The sequence below is a fragment of the Odocoileus virginianus genome, chromosome 29 (assembly GCF_023699985.2).
Source record: "Odocoileus virginianus isolate 20LAN1187 ecotype Illinois chromosome 29, Ovbor_1.2, whole genome shotgun sequence".
In the NCBI taxonomy this organism is placed as follows: Eukaryota; Metazoa; Chordata; class Mammalia; order Artiodactyla; family Cervidae; genus Odocoileus; species Odocoileus virginianus.
The window spans coordinates 18,599,625-18,612,439 of NC_069702.1; the positions used below are offsets into that span (position 1 = coordinate 18,599,625).

A 12,815-nucleotide genomic window follows, 5' to 3' on the forward strand; every position below is an offset into this window, starting at 1 on the left:
AGACAAACTGGAACCAAAACTCATATGTCTAAGCATTCGTTTCTAACCTGTGTTTACAAACAGGATCAAATTTCAAAGTGTACTCCTCCCCCTCAAAAAAAAGCTAACATATTTATATGGAACCCCACAAATTCAGGGTTTGGATATTGATTGAGCCCTCTGTCTATCTCCAACTTTACTAAATAAGAATCTTCATTTATAGAACAAGAAGAATATTTTATTATTCCTTTTTTTTCCCTTTAAGGTAAATCTTCAGTTAAGCCAGGACTTCTGGTATTTGCTAATTAGAAAACAATAAAGAAACCTATCCCTATATAATTATTACATTAATATTTAAATTAAAATGGCTTAAAAATAGTACAAATTAAAAAATGTCAACTCCATGTTTTTTAGGACAACCACTGATACATGTTAAATGTAGCTAGTTTGGATATAAATTAAGATATTTGCTTTTTAACCCAACTGTCAGTGGTGTTAATCAGGAATAGCAATAACTGAAGATTTTTACTGAATGTACGTGAACTATTTTTCTGCTAATATGGTATGTTCAGAGAGACATGCGTTCACATGGAGTTTCTCAGGCTACTCCAAGGAAAGTACCAACTTGTGAATTCTTAAAGCAGTTAAGTGTAGTAGTCAAATACTTTTGTCTTTTACAAAATTAGTAGCATTGATATGTTACTTAGTTTATTTTAGGTGTTAAAAAATGCAATTTAATCAGTGGTTGCCAAGAATTAGGGTTGTGACTATAGAGGGAAGTGCAATAGAGTCTCTTTGTGGTGATGGAAAAATTTTGTATCTTGGTAGTGATGTGGGTTACAGAAATTTATATACTCTTCAGTGTACATCCAAAAAAGTGCATAAAAACTGCTGAAATCTGAATAAGGTCTGTTCTGTGGTTTAGTTGATAGTATTATACAAAATGTCAATTTCCTGGTTTTGATCATGTCCTATGGTTATATGAGATGTTTTTTTGGGGGGAGGGTAAAGTGTATATGGGAACTTTGTAGTAGTTTTGCAGTTTCTTGTGACATCTAAAATTATTTCAAAATTAAAAAGTGTTTTAAAATGCTATTTATACTTCTATTCAGTATTCTGTGGTGGTGGTTTAGTTGCTAAGTCATGTCCAACTTACAGTCTGCATGGATTGTAGCCTGCCAGGCTCCTTTGTGCATGGGATTCTCCAAGCAAGAATGCTGGAGTGGATTGCCATTTCCTTCTCCAGAGGATCTTCCCGACCCAGGGATCAAACCCTGTCTCCCACATTGCAGGTGGATTCTTTACCATCTGAGCCACCAGGGAAGCCCAGATGTCTACTGTAGGAGGCATTACAATGTCTAACTTAAGGAATGGGCTTCAGAGTTGGCTCTGGTTCATACCCTAACTCCGCTGCTCTTAGCTCTGTGAACTTGGGGAAGTTAACTAAATCTATCTGAGCTTCAATTTCTCCATCTATAATGGGTATAATGATAATATAAATAGCAGCTCTCACTTTTTAGTGTTGTATCAATAATATGTGATTAGTTATTGTTTGCACCTTATATAATTTAGCTCAATCCTTATAACAATCCTATGTGAAAGGTGCCATTTTAAGATTTTCAAATAAGGAAACTTAGCTCACAGAAGCTAAGTTACTTGCATAAGGCCACTCACCTAGGAAATGTTGGAACCAAGATTAAAACTAAGTCTGGATTTTCTGTTTCTGACTATACGAAACTAGCTTGTGAAGACCAACCATCCCACCAAGAACAACTAAAAAAGAAAACGTATTTTAAAAATATGTTTGAAGGCATTGGAGAGCCACCAAGGGACCCAGGACCTTAAGAGGTCACCATCTTGAAGTCAAGGGAAGCCTAGAGAAGTCGCCTGGTGTTCAATGTGACCCTTTCCCTTAGGGCATTTGTGAGGTGTGGCTGAGAGACTGAGAAGAAAAGCAGAACATGGTCCCAGAGAGTTGAGGAGCTGAATAGACCTTCAGTTTTAGAGACCTCAAGGACAAAACTGTGGGTTCAGGCCCCAACAAGGAGAATGAAGCTAGGTAAACCCTGGAGCCCTAGTTGGGGGAGGAGTGAGCCTGCCCCTACTTTTAACTGCCTGCCAGAAGCTGATGTGAATGCTTTCAAGAGAAAAATAAAAACATTCTGAACCTCAAATTATTCATTTAATTTTTCATAAACAATGCCTGGTACTTAGTCAGAAATCATTAAGCATATCAGGCAACCAAACCAAAGTATTCAGGACAGGTATAGGTAGTATAATTATCAGACTGGCTTTTTAAATAACTAAGAATAATATATTCAGGAATTTAAAAGCTATGACAAACCTAGGCAGCGTATTAAAAACGAGAGACATCACATTGCCAGCAAAGGTCTGTGTAGTCAAAAGCTGTGATTTTTCCAGTAGTCATGTGTGGATATGAGGGTTGGACCACGGAGAAGGCTGAGTGCTAAAGAATCGATGCTCTCAAATTGGGATGCTAGAGAAAAGTCTTGAGAGTCCCTTGGACAGCAGGGAGATCAAACCAGTCAGTCCTAAAGGAAATCAACCCTGAACATTCATTGGAAGGACTGATGTTAAAGCTGAAGCTCCAGTATTTTGGCCACCTGATGCAAAGAACCAGCTAATTGGAGAAGACCCTGATGCTGGGAAAGATCAAAGGCAGGAGGAGAAGGGGGCAACAGGATGAGATGGCTGGATGGCATTACCAACTCAATGGACATGAGTTTGAGTAAACTCTGGGAGTTGGTGATGGTCAGGGAGGCCTGGCGTGCTGCGATTCATGGGGTTGCAAAGAGTTGGACACAACTTAGTGACTGAACAACAATTTAACATGACGAAGAACTCCAGCAGGGAATTAAAAGCTATAAAAAGGATTAGATGAGTATTTTCCAACTGGAAGCTTAAAACTGAGATTAAGAATTCAGTAGATGAGTTTGTCAGCAAAAGAGATACAGATTAAGCAAAAAGGATTAAATATTTTTTGAGAAACAAAGGGTAGAGAATTTCTCAGCAGACCTGTACTTAAGAAAATCCTAAAGTGAGTTCTTTAGGCAGAAGGAAAACAGTCCCAAATGGAAGCACAGAAAGAGTATAGAAAGGATGGAAAGGGTAAATTGTGGGTATATTTAAATGAATATCTTACAGAGTTTCAATTAAATGGAGAATTTAAAAATATTTACATATGTCTGTAACACAAAGATGGGGCAGGAATAAATGATGTTAGTGTTCTGTGGTTCTTTCGTTGTCTGGGTGATATTTAAAGTACTGATTTAATTCCAACATTGAACATTGTAATCTCTAGGGTAATACTATATAAAAATAGTAACATATATAACAAACTTATCATGAGGGAAATAAATAATAAAGCATTGAACCCTAAAGTAGGCAAAAAAGGAGAGAAAAAGGGACAGAAGAGAACAGGTTGTTCAGATAGGAAATAGTTCAATGGTAGATTTAAATCCACATAGTTATTTAACTGTTAGATATAAATAGATGTATACTGATAAAAAAATATAGTCAGATCTGATTTGTCCTCAGAGACCCAGTTATATACAGCATGTAAGAGTTGTAAAGTTTTAGAGAAGTTGAGAGAATTCTCTGGCAGTGCAATGATTAGGAAGCTGCGTTTTCACTGCCATGTCCCAAGTTCGATCCCTGGTCAGGGAACTAAGGTCTTGAAAGCTGCATGGTGAGCCAAAAGAAAAAGAAAATGAAAGTAGAGTTGGGAAACAGTACACTGTGCAGACTTAAGTAAACCAGGCCCTGTACTTGTGCCGTGCTGTGCCTGGCTCATAATGTGATTGTTAGATTCAATTCAGATAATCTTACTTAGAGTTTTCAGAAGCACTGTCCTCCATGTGTATTAAGTATCCAGTAAATTTAATTATTATCTCTGAAGCAACTTGTTTCTTTAACAAAATTTTTCTTTTTTTATTGAAGACAAATTTTAATTGAAATATAGTTCACTTACAGTGTTGTCTTGGTTTCAAGTGTACAACAAAGTGAGTTAGTTATACATGTATATATCTATTCTTTTTCAGATCATTTTCCCTGATAAGTTATTGTCAGATATTGAATATAATCCCCTGTGCTATACAGTAGGTCTTTGTTGTTTATTTCATACAGAGTAATATGTATCTGCTAATCCCAAATCCCTAGTTTATCTATCCTCTCCCCTTTCCCCTACCTTGTTTCTTAAAATAATATTCTTTTTCCATTTAGAGTTGATTCCCCAAAGATACTGTCTCTTGCATCATTATACATCTGACTCATAGGTTGCTTGACTTTTAAGTAGCTTCCATATGTATACATTTTCTTAAGCTTTATATATTCATTTAACTCACTGACCACCAACCTGTTTTATGTTTTTTTAAATCTGCCTTGTGGTGCCTCTGCCTAATGATAATATGTGAATTATTTTATGCTGAAGTAGTGTACTTTGACTGTTACTTGTAAAGTTGCCAAACTAAATGACACTCTTCCTTTTTCCCCTGTACTTTTATGAAAATGGTCAAATTCTTCAGAATTATTCTCTGAATAATGAATATGAATTGTTATCCATATAATGAATTTGGACTACTTCCCTCATGTCACCTGTCTTTTAGCATGAAGGCTGTTGAAAAATAGGTGGGGGTGTAATTCTTTATCAAACAGTACCATAGAACTAGTTAGAGAATTTTGTCTGAACCTTTTCTTTGTATGATAGCCTGTTGTACATTGGTTAAACATTAACTGGAGACATCTTAAAAGACTTTTGTTCTTTTCTGCCTTTGATGTTTCATTTAGCTTTTTGGAAAGTCACATTGCTTTTTGTTGGACTGAAGGAAAGGATTTTAAATGATTATATTGACTCAGATCTGAATCATCTAAAATTAGTTTCCCTACACCAACCAAAATGTAGTTGTAATTTTGGACTGAGTTTGGCCTTCTGCCCATAGGCTAGTGGGTACAGTTGTGTCTGTGGGATATCATATATATATATATATGCCTTCCAGAATTGGCTAGATTTAATGAAGGCTTTTCTTTTGATTTCTTTCTCCTTTAGGACATGTGAATATGAAATGTGCCATAGTTAATTTGGTGGGTAGCAATAAAACCAAATAGCTGTGTCCTTTTTTCCTCTGTATTGAAAATGAGGCTTAATTCTGAAAGTTTTGAAGTAATTTTTTTCTTACAAATTTTACCTGATATTAACAAAACTGTGTGAGTGCTTGTAATTTACGCAGTAGTTTCTTCATAGCAAGTCATCTGACCTGGACTGTCAAGGAAGTTAACTACTAGAGATGGAAGGTAGAACTCACTGATTTTGGTTACACTGATGTTTTCATTACTATTCATTTCTCTCTGAACAGGTCATTCCTTTCAACAGCTGTTGATGAAATTCAGGAACATACTCTTTTATTGAGCAATTGTCATAAGTGCCAAGGAGTAGGAAAGTGAAATCCCAGATTAATGATAGCCATGTTGTATTGTTTAATAGGCAGTGAAATCAACTGTGCAGACCATCACTGTTGGAGGCGTGAGCACATCACAGTTTAAGACAATTATTCCTCTGGCAACTGCTCCCAATGTCCAGCAGATTCAAGTGCCTGGAAGCAAGTTTCATTATGTCCGACTTGTTACTGCCACAACAGCCAGTAGCTCAACCCAGCCAGTTAGTCAGAATCCCAGTACAAACACTCAGCCTCTCCAGCAAGGTTGGTAACCATTTTTTTTAAAAAACAGTAATGAATGTTTTAAACCTTATCATAGGAAGTGATCCTTTTCTTGCTGAAATCCTGATTAAGCAGGCGTTTCAGCTGAGAGTTTGAATCAGCAGCTGTTGCAGAAGGCAGTGAAATAGAATATATCCCAGTTGTATGTAACTATAGTATTTTGTTCTGCTAGAAACTGATACATAGTGTATTGTAGTACCAGATGATGATTTATTAGGTTGTGGGTAGCCATTTGATTGCTGATTTAAAAACCTACCATTATGCCAGTGGGATTGATTTAAAGGGAACCAAATTATTTATAATCTTTTTTTCTAAACTACAAAGCTGTCTAAACTGCACAGGGTTTGGGATCAGTTGAAATGACCAGTAGGCAAGGTATAAATGATTAGTATGTACTTCATCCTTTATGTACTTTGAATGTATAATAGATAATGAAAATCAGTTAAAATGTCATTGTGCTTGATTTTATTTTTCCTGGGAAGTATTCCTGTTAGTAGTCCTACTTCTGTTTGTGCTTAATCCTTCCAACTGCCTGATGTACATACACGGATTCACACATACAACCTTTATCCATATTTATCTACTTGTTAAAAAATTGAAACTGAAAGGATCAGGACAGCTTATATTTAGGGTCTAATTTTTTTCCTTGGAAGATCACTGCATATTCCATTAGTGTCAAATGGCAGGTGAATGATCTGTTGCTTATTGGATGTAGCTAGACGGATTAAAGACCATTTGTTTGCTCCTTCATTTTTATTAAGGGATCAGAGGGTTGGAGCTGTCCATTGCTAATACCTCGTTCATCTAAGTCTAAGGAAAAGTGGAAGAAAAAACTTGTTTTATAAATTACTGATGGGAGAAAACAGAAGATGCCTTAGGGAAATAGTATTTTGGTGTGTATTAAAATTAGACACCTCAAGTAATTATACTTTTTGTTCTCTCTTTAAACTGATTATGAAAGAAAATCTTTTGTTATAGTGTTCTTAATGAGAGGAAAAATGGCATTTGCATGTACTGATGACTAAGGGAGTCAAGTTTATATTCTCTCATTGCTTAGGAAGTGCTGCTCAGTGCTTCAGTTTTCTTAGATACATAATGATATAAAGCAGTCACTAGATACAGTTGGTTATATTTTATGTTTGTGTGTTTGTATGTATGGAAATATGCTGAGCATCCACTTCTAGTGTGACTTAACACTGATTTATGCATCATCGAGAATAAGTCTTTGGTGTGAGCAGAAGAGGAAGCTGAAGATCCAAGAAGAGTTAGAGGAGTAGTAGGTTGGGTGTTTCATAATTCTGGTGTGTTTACTGGTTCCTTCTTTCCCCACCACATATCTGTCTTTTCTGCTTCCCTCTGCTTCTCTGTTCTCTTTGCCTCTTTGCAATCCCTCACCCCCTCCTGCTTCCCCATAGCTTCCTTTTTTGCTTTCCTGCAGTCTCTCTCTGTCCCCCCCCAATCTCCTTCACATCTGTCTATTCCCTCTTCCTGCCTACTTGCATACATATACCACCCATGCTGTTTCCTTTCTGTTCACCCAGTTTTCCTCTTTTTGTCTTTCTCTCATATCCCATGGAAGATCTGGGTGTATGAAAAAGATATTATTTTATAGAAATAATGAATTAATATCTATTTTCATTAGAGAGATACTAAATAGTCACTCTAGTTCATGAAACATGCTAAAATCTTTCTAAAGGCTCGGTTCCCTACACGGAATTTACTTAAAAGCCAAAGGGAATTGGGCTCATCTTGTCCATTTTCCCATCAAAGCCATAGACACCAGTAGTCAAAGGTTCCGCCATGGTAATTTCTGGCTGGATGGCAGATAGCACAGTGGAAGGACCCAGAAGATTGCTTGGTTCATTAACCTCTTTACAATATAATTTACAGTCTTGGTGAGTGAGGAAATCAACTTAAGAAACTCAAAGCCCTCAAAGCAGGTATGGTTTCTGAAGTTTTGAAGGAGACTATTCTGAAAGGATAGTTCAGAATTCCTATGAAGACCAAAACATTAAAGATTATGCCAACTTCTGTGAAAGCTGCAGGAGGGGAGGGATAATGGGATAATGCGGGACCATGCTCAAAAGTTGAGGAGGAGAAATCTAGACTGTTGACTAAGGCATGTAACATCAATATGACCACCCCCCATGTATATTTTATCATGTTCTTTTTTTCTGGCCACTGTGTTTTCTGTTTTCTCCATTCTCCAGATGTCAGATAAAACTCAGCATGCATATGGCAAGCTGATGTAAACCTCAAGTTCCCAAGTTTTCTAGCTCTGTGTGTGCACATGTGTGTGTGCTGGTGTGTGCATGCATGTGTGTGCGCACACGTGGGGACATGTCCGCTGTCCTAATCCAAATGAGATCCACTCAAGTCTCCCGCGGGGGGTGAATGAGGGCAAGAGGCATACTCCTCCCCCGTCATCTCACAGCCCACCAGGAAAGTTCCTGCATCTCTGTGCACTTACCTCCACATCACTGCTGTCACACTCACGGAGCAGTGACCAGCATCACCTTTTCAAGGAACAGGTGGTGTAGAGAGACCCCTTTTCTATGTCCCAGGCATGAATTCAGGCTTTTAATTTCTTTTTAATTCATCTTTTAATTCTTCATAGTATCGCTGAGACCAGTCTAACCTGTATTTAAATTAAATCAGAATAGGAAACAGTTTCAAATCGGGTGTCAGGTGTCACCGCTCCTGTAATTCATGGTCACACACTTTTTTTGTATAGCAACTTTATCGAGATACAGTTCAGATCTACCATAGGATTGACCCTTATGTAAAACATGGGACAGTTTAGTGATGTTTAGTATATTCAGAGAGAGCGCAGCCCCCCGCACTGACCATGCACTCTTTCTGGAGGTCTCTCTCCTTCCCTCCTCCCCCCTCCCTAGTTTATTACCTTGCTGCGGAGGCCTGCGCCCTTTCAGATCGGAGTACTCGCTCTGTCTCCTGTTCTTCCAAGGCTCTCAACTTTTTGTCTTCAGCCATCAACCCTCCCATCCCCACCAAAAGTAAAAAAAAAATCTCTTAACATTGTTAACAGCCTTTCTGTTCAAGGAAGTCTTTTCTTTACTGTTCAGAACAGTTTGTCTCAGTGTCCACAGCAGTTTATTATCTCAGCCTCTCTATCATCACAGGCTCTAGGCCTTTGGTGTAAATAAGACCTGAAGGATGTCCTTTCTGTCTTCTCAGATCCCTCCTGTAGACTGTGGAAGTGGCAGTAGGCTTGATTGGAACTTGTACGCCTTTTGATCCAAACATACAGGTCTAGTGCCAGCCTGTCTCCTGAATTTCACCGTCTCAACGCCATTTCTCCATTTCAGGTTTCATCTTCCCTTCCGGTCAGCGCATCCTTGAATGTTTCGCGCTAATGGCCACCGTTTTCCCTTTCACTTGAGAGTTGAGGATGGCTGACCCTTCTTCCCTCGTGCTTACATCTCCATCCTTTCCCTGCCACTCTGACTCTTCAGCTCTTCCCTCCTTTCCGTTCCCAGTGCCATCACCCCAGGTCAGGCTCTCAGGTTCTGTACTCGGAATTCTGACTTCCTTTGTTCCTCACAGCTCTGTTGGGTTTTACATGCTGCTGCCACGAACAGCTTCCCTTTGTGCTCTTCCAGTAATGTTTCTTTACTTCACAATGCTCAGAAACTTCTGGTCGCCTACTGAATTAAAAGTACAGATGAAGTATATAGATCTGTACCTTGACATTCAAAACCTTCAACAAAACAGCCAGAGTCAGCTTTCTTTTTTTTTTTTTTGGCCAGCACTAGCCTACTTTTAACCCCTAGTCCCAGCCAGACTTGTCTGTTTTCAAGCATTTTATGAAGAGAAGCTTCAAATGCGAAGCTTTCCAGCATCGGGCCCCCCACTTGTCAGGCTCTTCCTCTACGGCGACCTCCCTCCTCTGGTCTGCCCATGCTGCAGCCTGACCGTCGGTCAGGACCCATCTCAGGCTCTGCCCTCCAGTCTGCGTGCCCATGCTGCAGCCTGGCCGTCGGTCAGGACCCATCTCAGGCTCTGCCCTCCGGTCTGCGTGCCCGCGCTGCAGCCTGGCCGTCGGTCAGGACCCATCTCAGGCTCTGCCCTGCCGTCGGTCAGGACCCATCTCAGGCTCTGTCCTCCAGTCTGCGTGCCCATGCTGCAGCCTGGCCGTCGGTCAGGACCCATCTCAGGCTCTGTCCTCCACAGGATGCAGCTCCTCCTGTTCCCATCCCCTGCCAGGCAGATGTATGTTCCGTCTCCTCTGGACTCCCACGGTGCTTTCTCTTTTTTGTTAAATTAATTTTTATTTTATTTGAGTACTTGTCTAATCTGCTCTGCTTGAATGTAACGATCTCTTTGAGCAAGTGTCTTGTACTGTAGTTTCCCTGGAACACTGTTCACAATGACATTTGTGCAGCAGTAAGGTGTAACAGCACCAGTAACAACAATGGCTACTAACATGTATTGAGCACTTGCTGTTTGTTGAGCACTGTTCTAATAAATTTTGATGAATTAACATGTTTAATCCTCTTACCCTGTGAGGGAGATACTACCCCTACACTGCAGGCGAGGATACAGGAAAGAGAACTTAAGTAGTGAGAAAGCAGCAGGATCGGGGTTTGAACCTCTCAGTCTTGACTTATTATGACTTAGGAGACTATATTCATTTAAAAAAATTTTTTTTATTGAAGTATAGTTGAATTAAGGGGATGATATTATTAACCTTCCTGCTATGCTGCCTTTTAGTAGTACTCTGTAAATGAATCGTACAAGAATGATATTTTCTCTGGCTTGAATATCAACACAGAGGTAGAAATAGATAGAACAGCATGGTAACCCACGCTTCTGAATAGCAGTTTTTAATTTATGCATCATTTCATCTGACTGGATTTAGTAGTGAATCTACATAGCCTCTGAATACAGGTTGAAATATTTTCAGGAGAATATCTTAAATGACAGACAATCCCTCATAAAGCGGGCAGACTAGAGCTACCCTAGATATAAGTTCCCTGGTACACGGGTTAAAGAATTTTGAAAATAACTCTTGGTTAAAAAAGATTCTTCCAAATAGGAAACCAGTGGAATTATTTAAGCTTTTTCATGAGGATATTCTGAAGGAACTGAGTATCTTTAAATGTTTTAAACAACTATTTTCTGTAAATAAACTGTCCTTCTCCTCCCTCCTTTTTTACAAAGCAAAACCAGTTGTTGTTAACACCACCCCGGTGCGGATGTCCGTCCCACTCGTCTCAGCGCAGACAGTCAAACAAGTGAGTGTCACGCCACTTCTCTCAGTCTCTCTCAAACAGAAGTTTACCTATAGAATTGAAAGTTAAGAAAAGATTTATTTATGTATTTTTATTAAAGCAGAGTTGATATACAATATTATATGTTACAGGTGTACAGTATAGTGAGTCACAGTTTGTAATAGTATACTCCATTTCTAGTTACTATAAAATGTTGGGTATATTCCCTGTGTTGTACAGTATACCCTTGTAGCTTATTTCTGTGTAATGGTTTGGACCTTCTAATCCCCTCAGTGTAAGAGATTTCAACTGAATTGAGAAGCTATGAAATTTATTTTTGTGGTCCCTGATACACTGCCTTTCTTTGTAGGTTGTTCCAAAACCGATCAATCCAACTTCTCAGATAGTCACCACCAGCCAGCCACAGCAGCGGCTCATCATGCCTGCCACCCCACTGCCACAAATCCAGCCAAACCTCACGAACCTGCCACCAGGCACTGTGCTGGCCCCAGCTCCAGGAACAGGGAACGTGGGCTACGCAGTGCTTCCTGCTCAGTACGTGACTCAGGTATGGGCAGAAAATCCAGTCACTGCATTTCAAAAAGCTTACATGTGTGGGCGTGCATGCTCAGTCGACTGTTTGCGACCTCACAGACTGTAGCCCTCCAGGCTTCCCTGTCCATGAGATTCTCCAGGTGAGAATACTGAAGTGGGTTGTCATTTCCTACTCCAGGGGATCTTCTCAACCCAGGGATTGAACCCACATCTGTATTGGCAGGCAGGTTCTTTACCCCTGCGCCACCTGGGAAGTCTCCTTGGAAAGGTTAATCAGGTTTAAGATGTCTAGCATTGTCACATTCTAAAATTACTCAAAAACATGTAACTCGGTGTTGAAGACTCTGCCCAAAACCTTGACATGTTAATAAAACCTTCCAAGTTTGTTTTTATATATCTTTAGCATTTAGATATGTACAACGCAAGTCAGGTATACAAGTCAGGCAGTTTGGAGCTGAGAACAGTTTGGTGGGAGGGCACGATCTTGTAGATAGAAGAGGAAGTAGGTTGAGTCAAGATTAGCCATCCCAGTGAGTTTAGAAAGGGCTGTAATGAATAAGATGCCACTGACTTGTTCTTGGAAATTAGACTCTGAGATGTGTTTCCAAGTGACGTATCTGGTGGCCATCTCTCCAGACCTGGTCATCTTTAGATGACATCTGGTTATCTTTGGCATCAGAACCACATTGTCTGGTTGGCTGGCTTTCATTAGGAGTGCTGCTTTCTAGGAAGCAGATAGAAGAAGTTTTCCTTTTCATGTAAGAATCAATCCCTGGTATCTCAGATGGTAAAGAATCTGCCTGCAGTTGAGGAGACTCAGGTTCTATCCCTGGGTCAGGAAGATCCTCTGGAGAAGTGAGTGGCAACCCAGTCCAGCATTCTTGCCTGGAGAATTCCATGGACTGAGGAACCTGGTAGGCTACAGTTCATAGGGTCGCAAAGAGTCAGACATAACAGAGCAATTAACACTTTCATTTTTTTAAGCTTGTTGTTCAGTTTTGATGTATTCAGATTATAAGAGAGAGACAGGCAAATTTTTCTGTGTACGTTAAAGAAATGTACTTGGGAGTATAATATCTGGCTACGGGTTAAAAAAATTAGTGTTCACTATTTTTATCATTAGCATCTCTTATATTTAGAATCAGTACGAAATAGAAAATTACTATGCATATAACTTCTCATTCTCTATAACTTGTGATAAATGATCACAGTTTATTTGCAAGTAGACACATTGCATTTTTCTTGCTGATACAAGTTACTATAGTATTTTCAGGACATTCATCGAGAATTTTCTAATTTTGATACAATTATT

General features: G+C 39.4%; 1 protein-coding gene and 1 long non-coding RNA gene across 13 annotated transcripts in view; one reads left to right on the plus strand and one right to left on the minus strand.

Annotated features, from left to right (window-relative positions):
* Window positions 1-9,328, minus strand: part of LOC110136877 (uncharacterized) — a 42,727-nt gene extending 33,399 nt beyond the window's left edge. The window contains exons 1-2 of the long non-coding RNA XR_002313760.2: window positions 8,620-9,328; window positions 8,185-8,352 (exon numbers count right to left, since the gene is read on the minus strand). This is a non-coding gene — a long non-coding RNA (uncharacterized lncRNA). The remainder of the gene's footprint in view (window positions 1-8,184; window positions 8,353-8,619) is intronic.
* The window catches only part of LIN54 (lin-54 DREAM MuvB core complex component), a 63,556-nt gene that overhangs the window by 40,032 nt on the left and 10,709 nt on the right, over window positions 1-12,815 (plus strand). For 11 of the 12 annotated variants that reach the window (XM_020892855.2, XM_020892858.2, XM_070458236.1 and 8 more), the window contains exons 5-7: window positions 5,480-5,696; window positions 10,899-10,972; window positions 11,319-11,516. In XM_020892855.2, the coding sequence (XP_020748514.2) occupies window positions 5,480-5,696; window positions 10,899-10,972; window positions 11,319-11,516 (489 nt within the window). The remainder of the gene's footprint in view (window positions 1-5,479; window positions 5,697-10,898; window positions 10,973-11,318; window positions 11,517-12,815) is intronic. The other variant, XM_070458238.1, reaches the window with a different exon arrangement.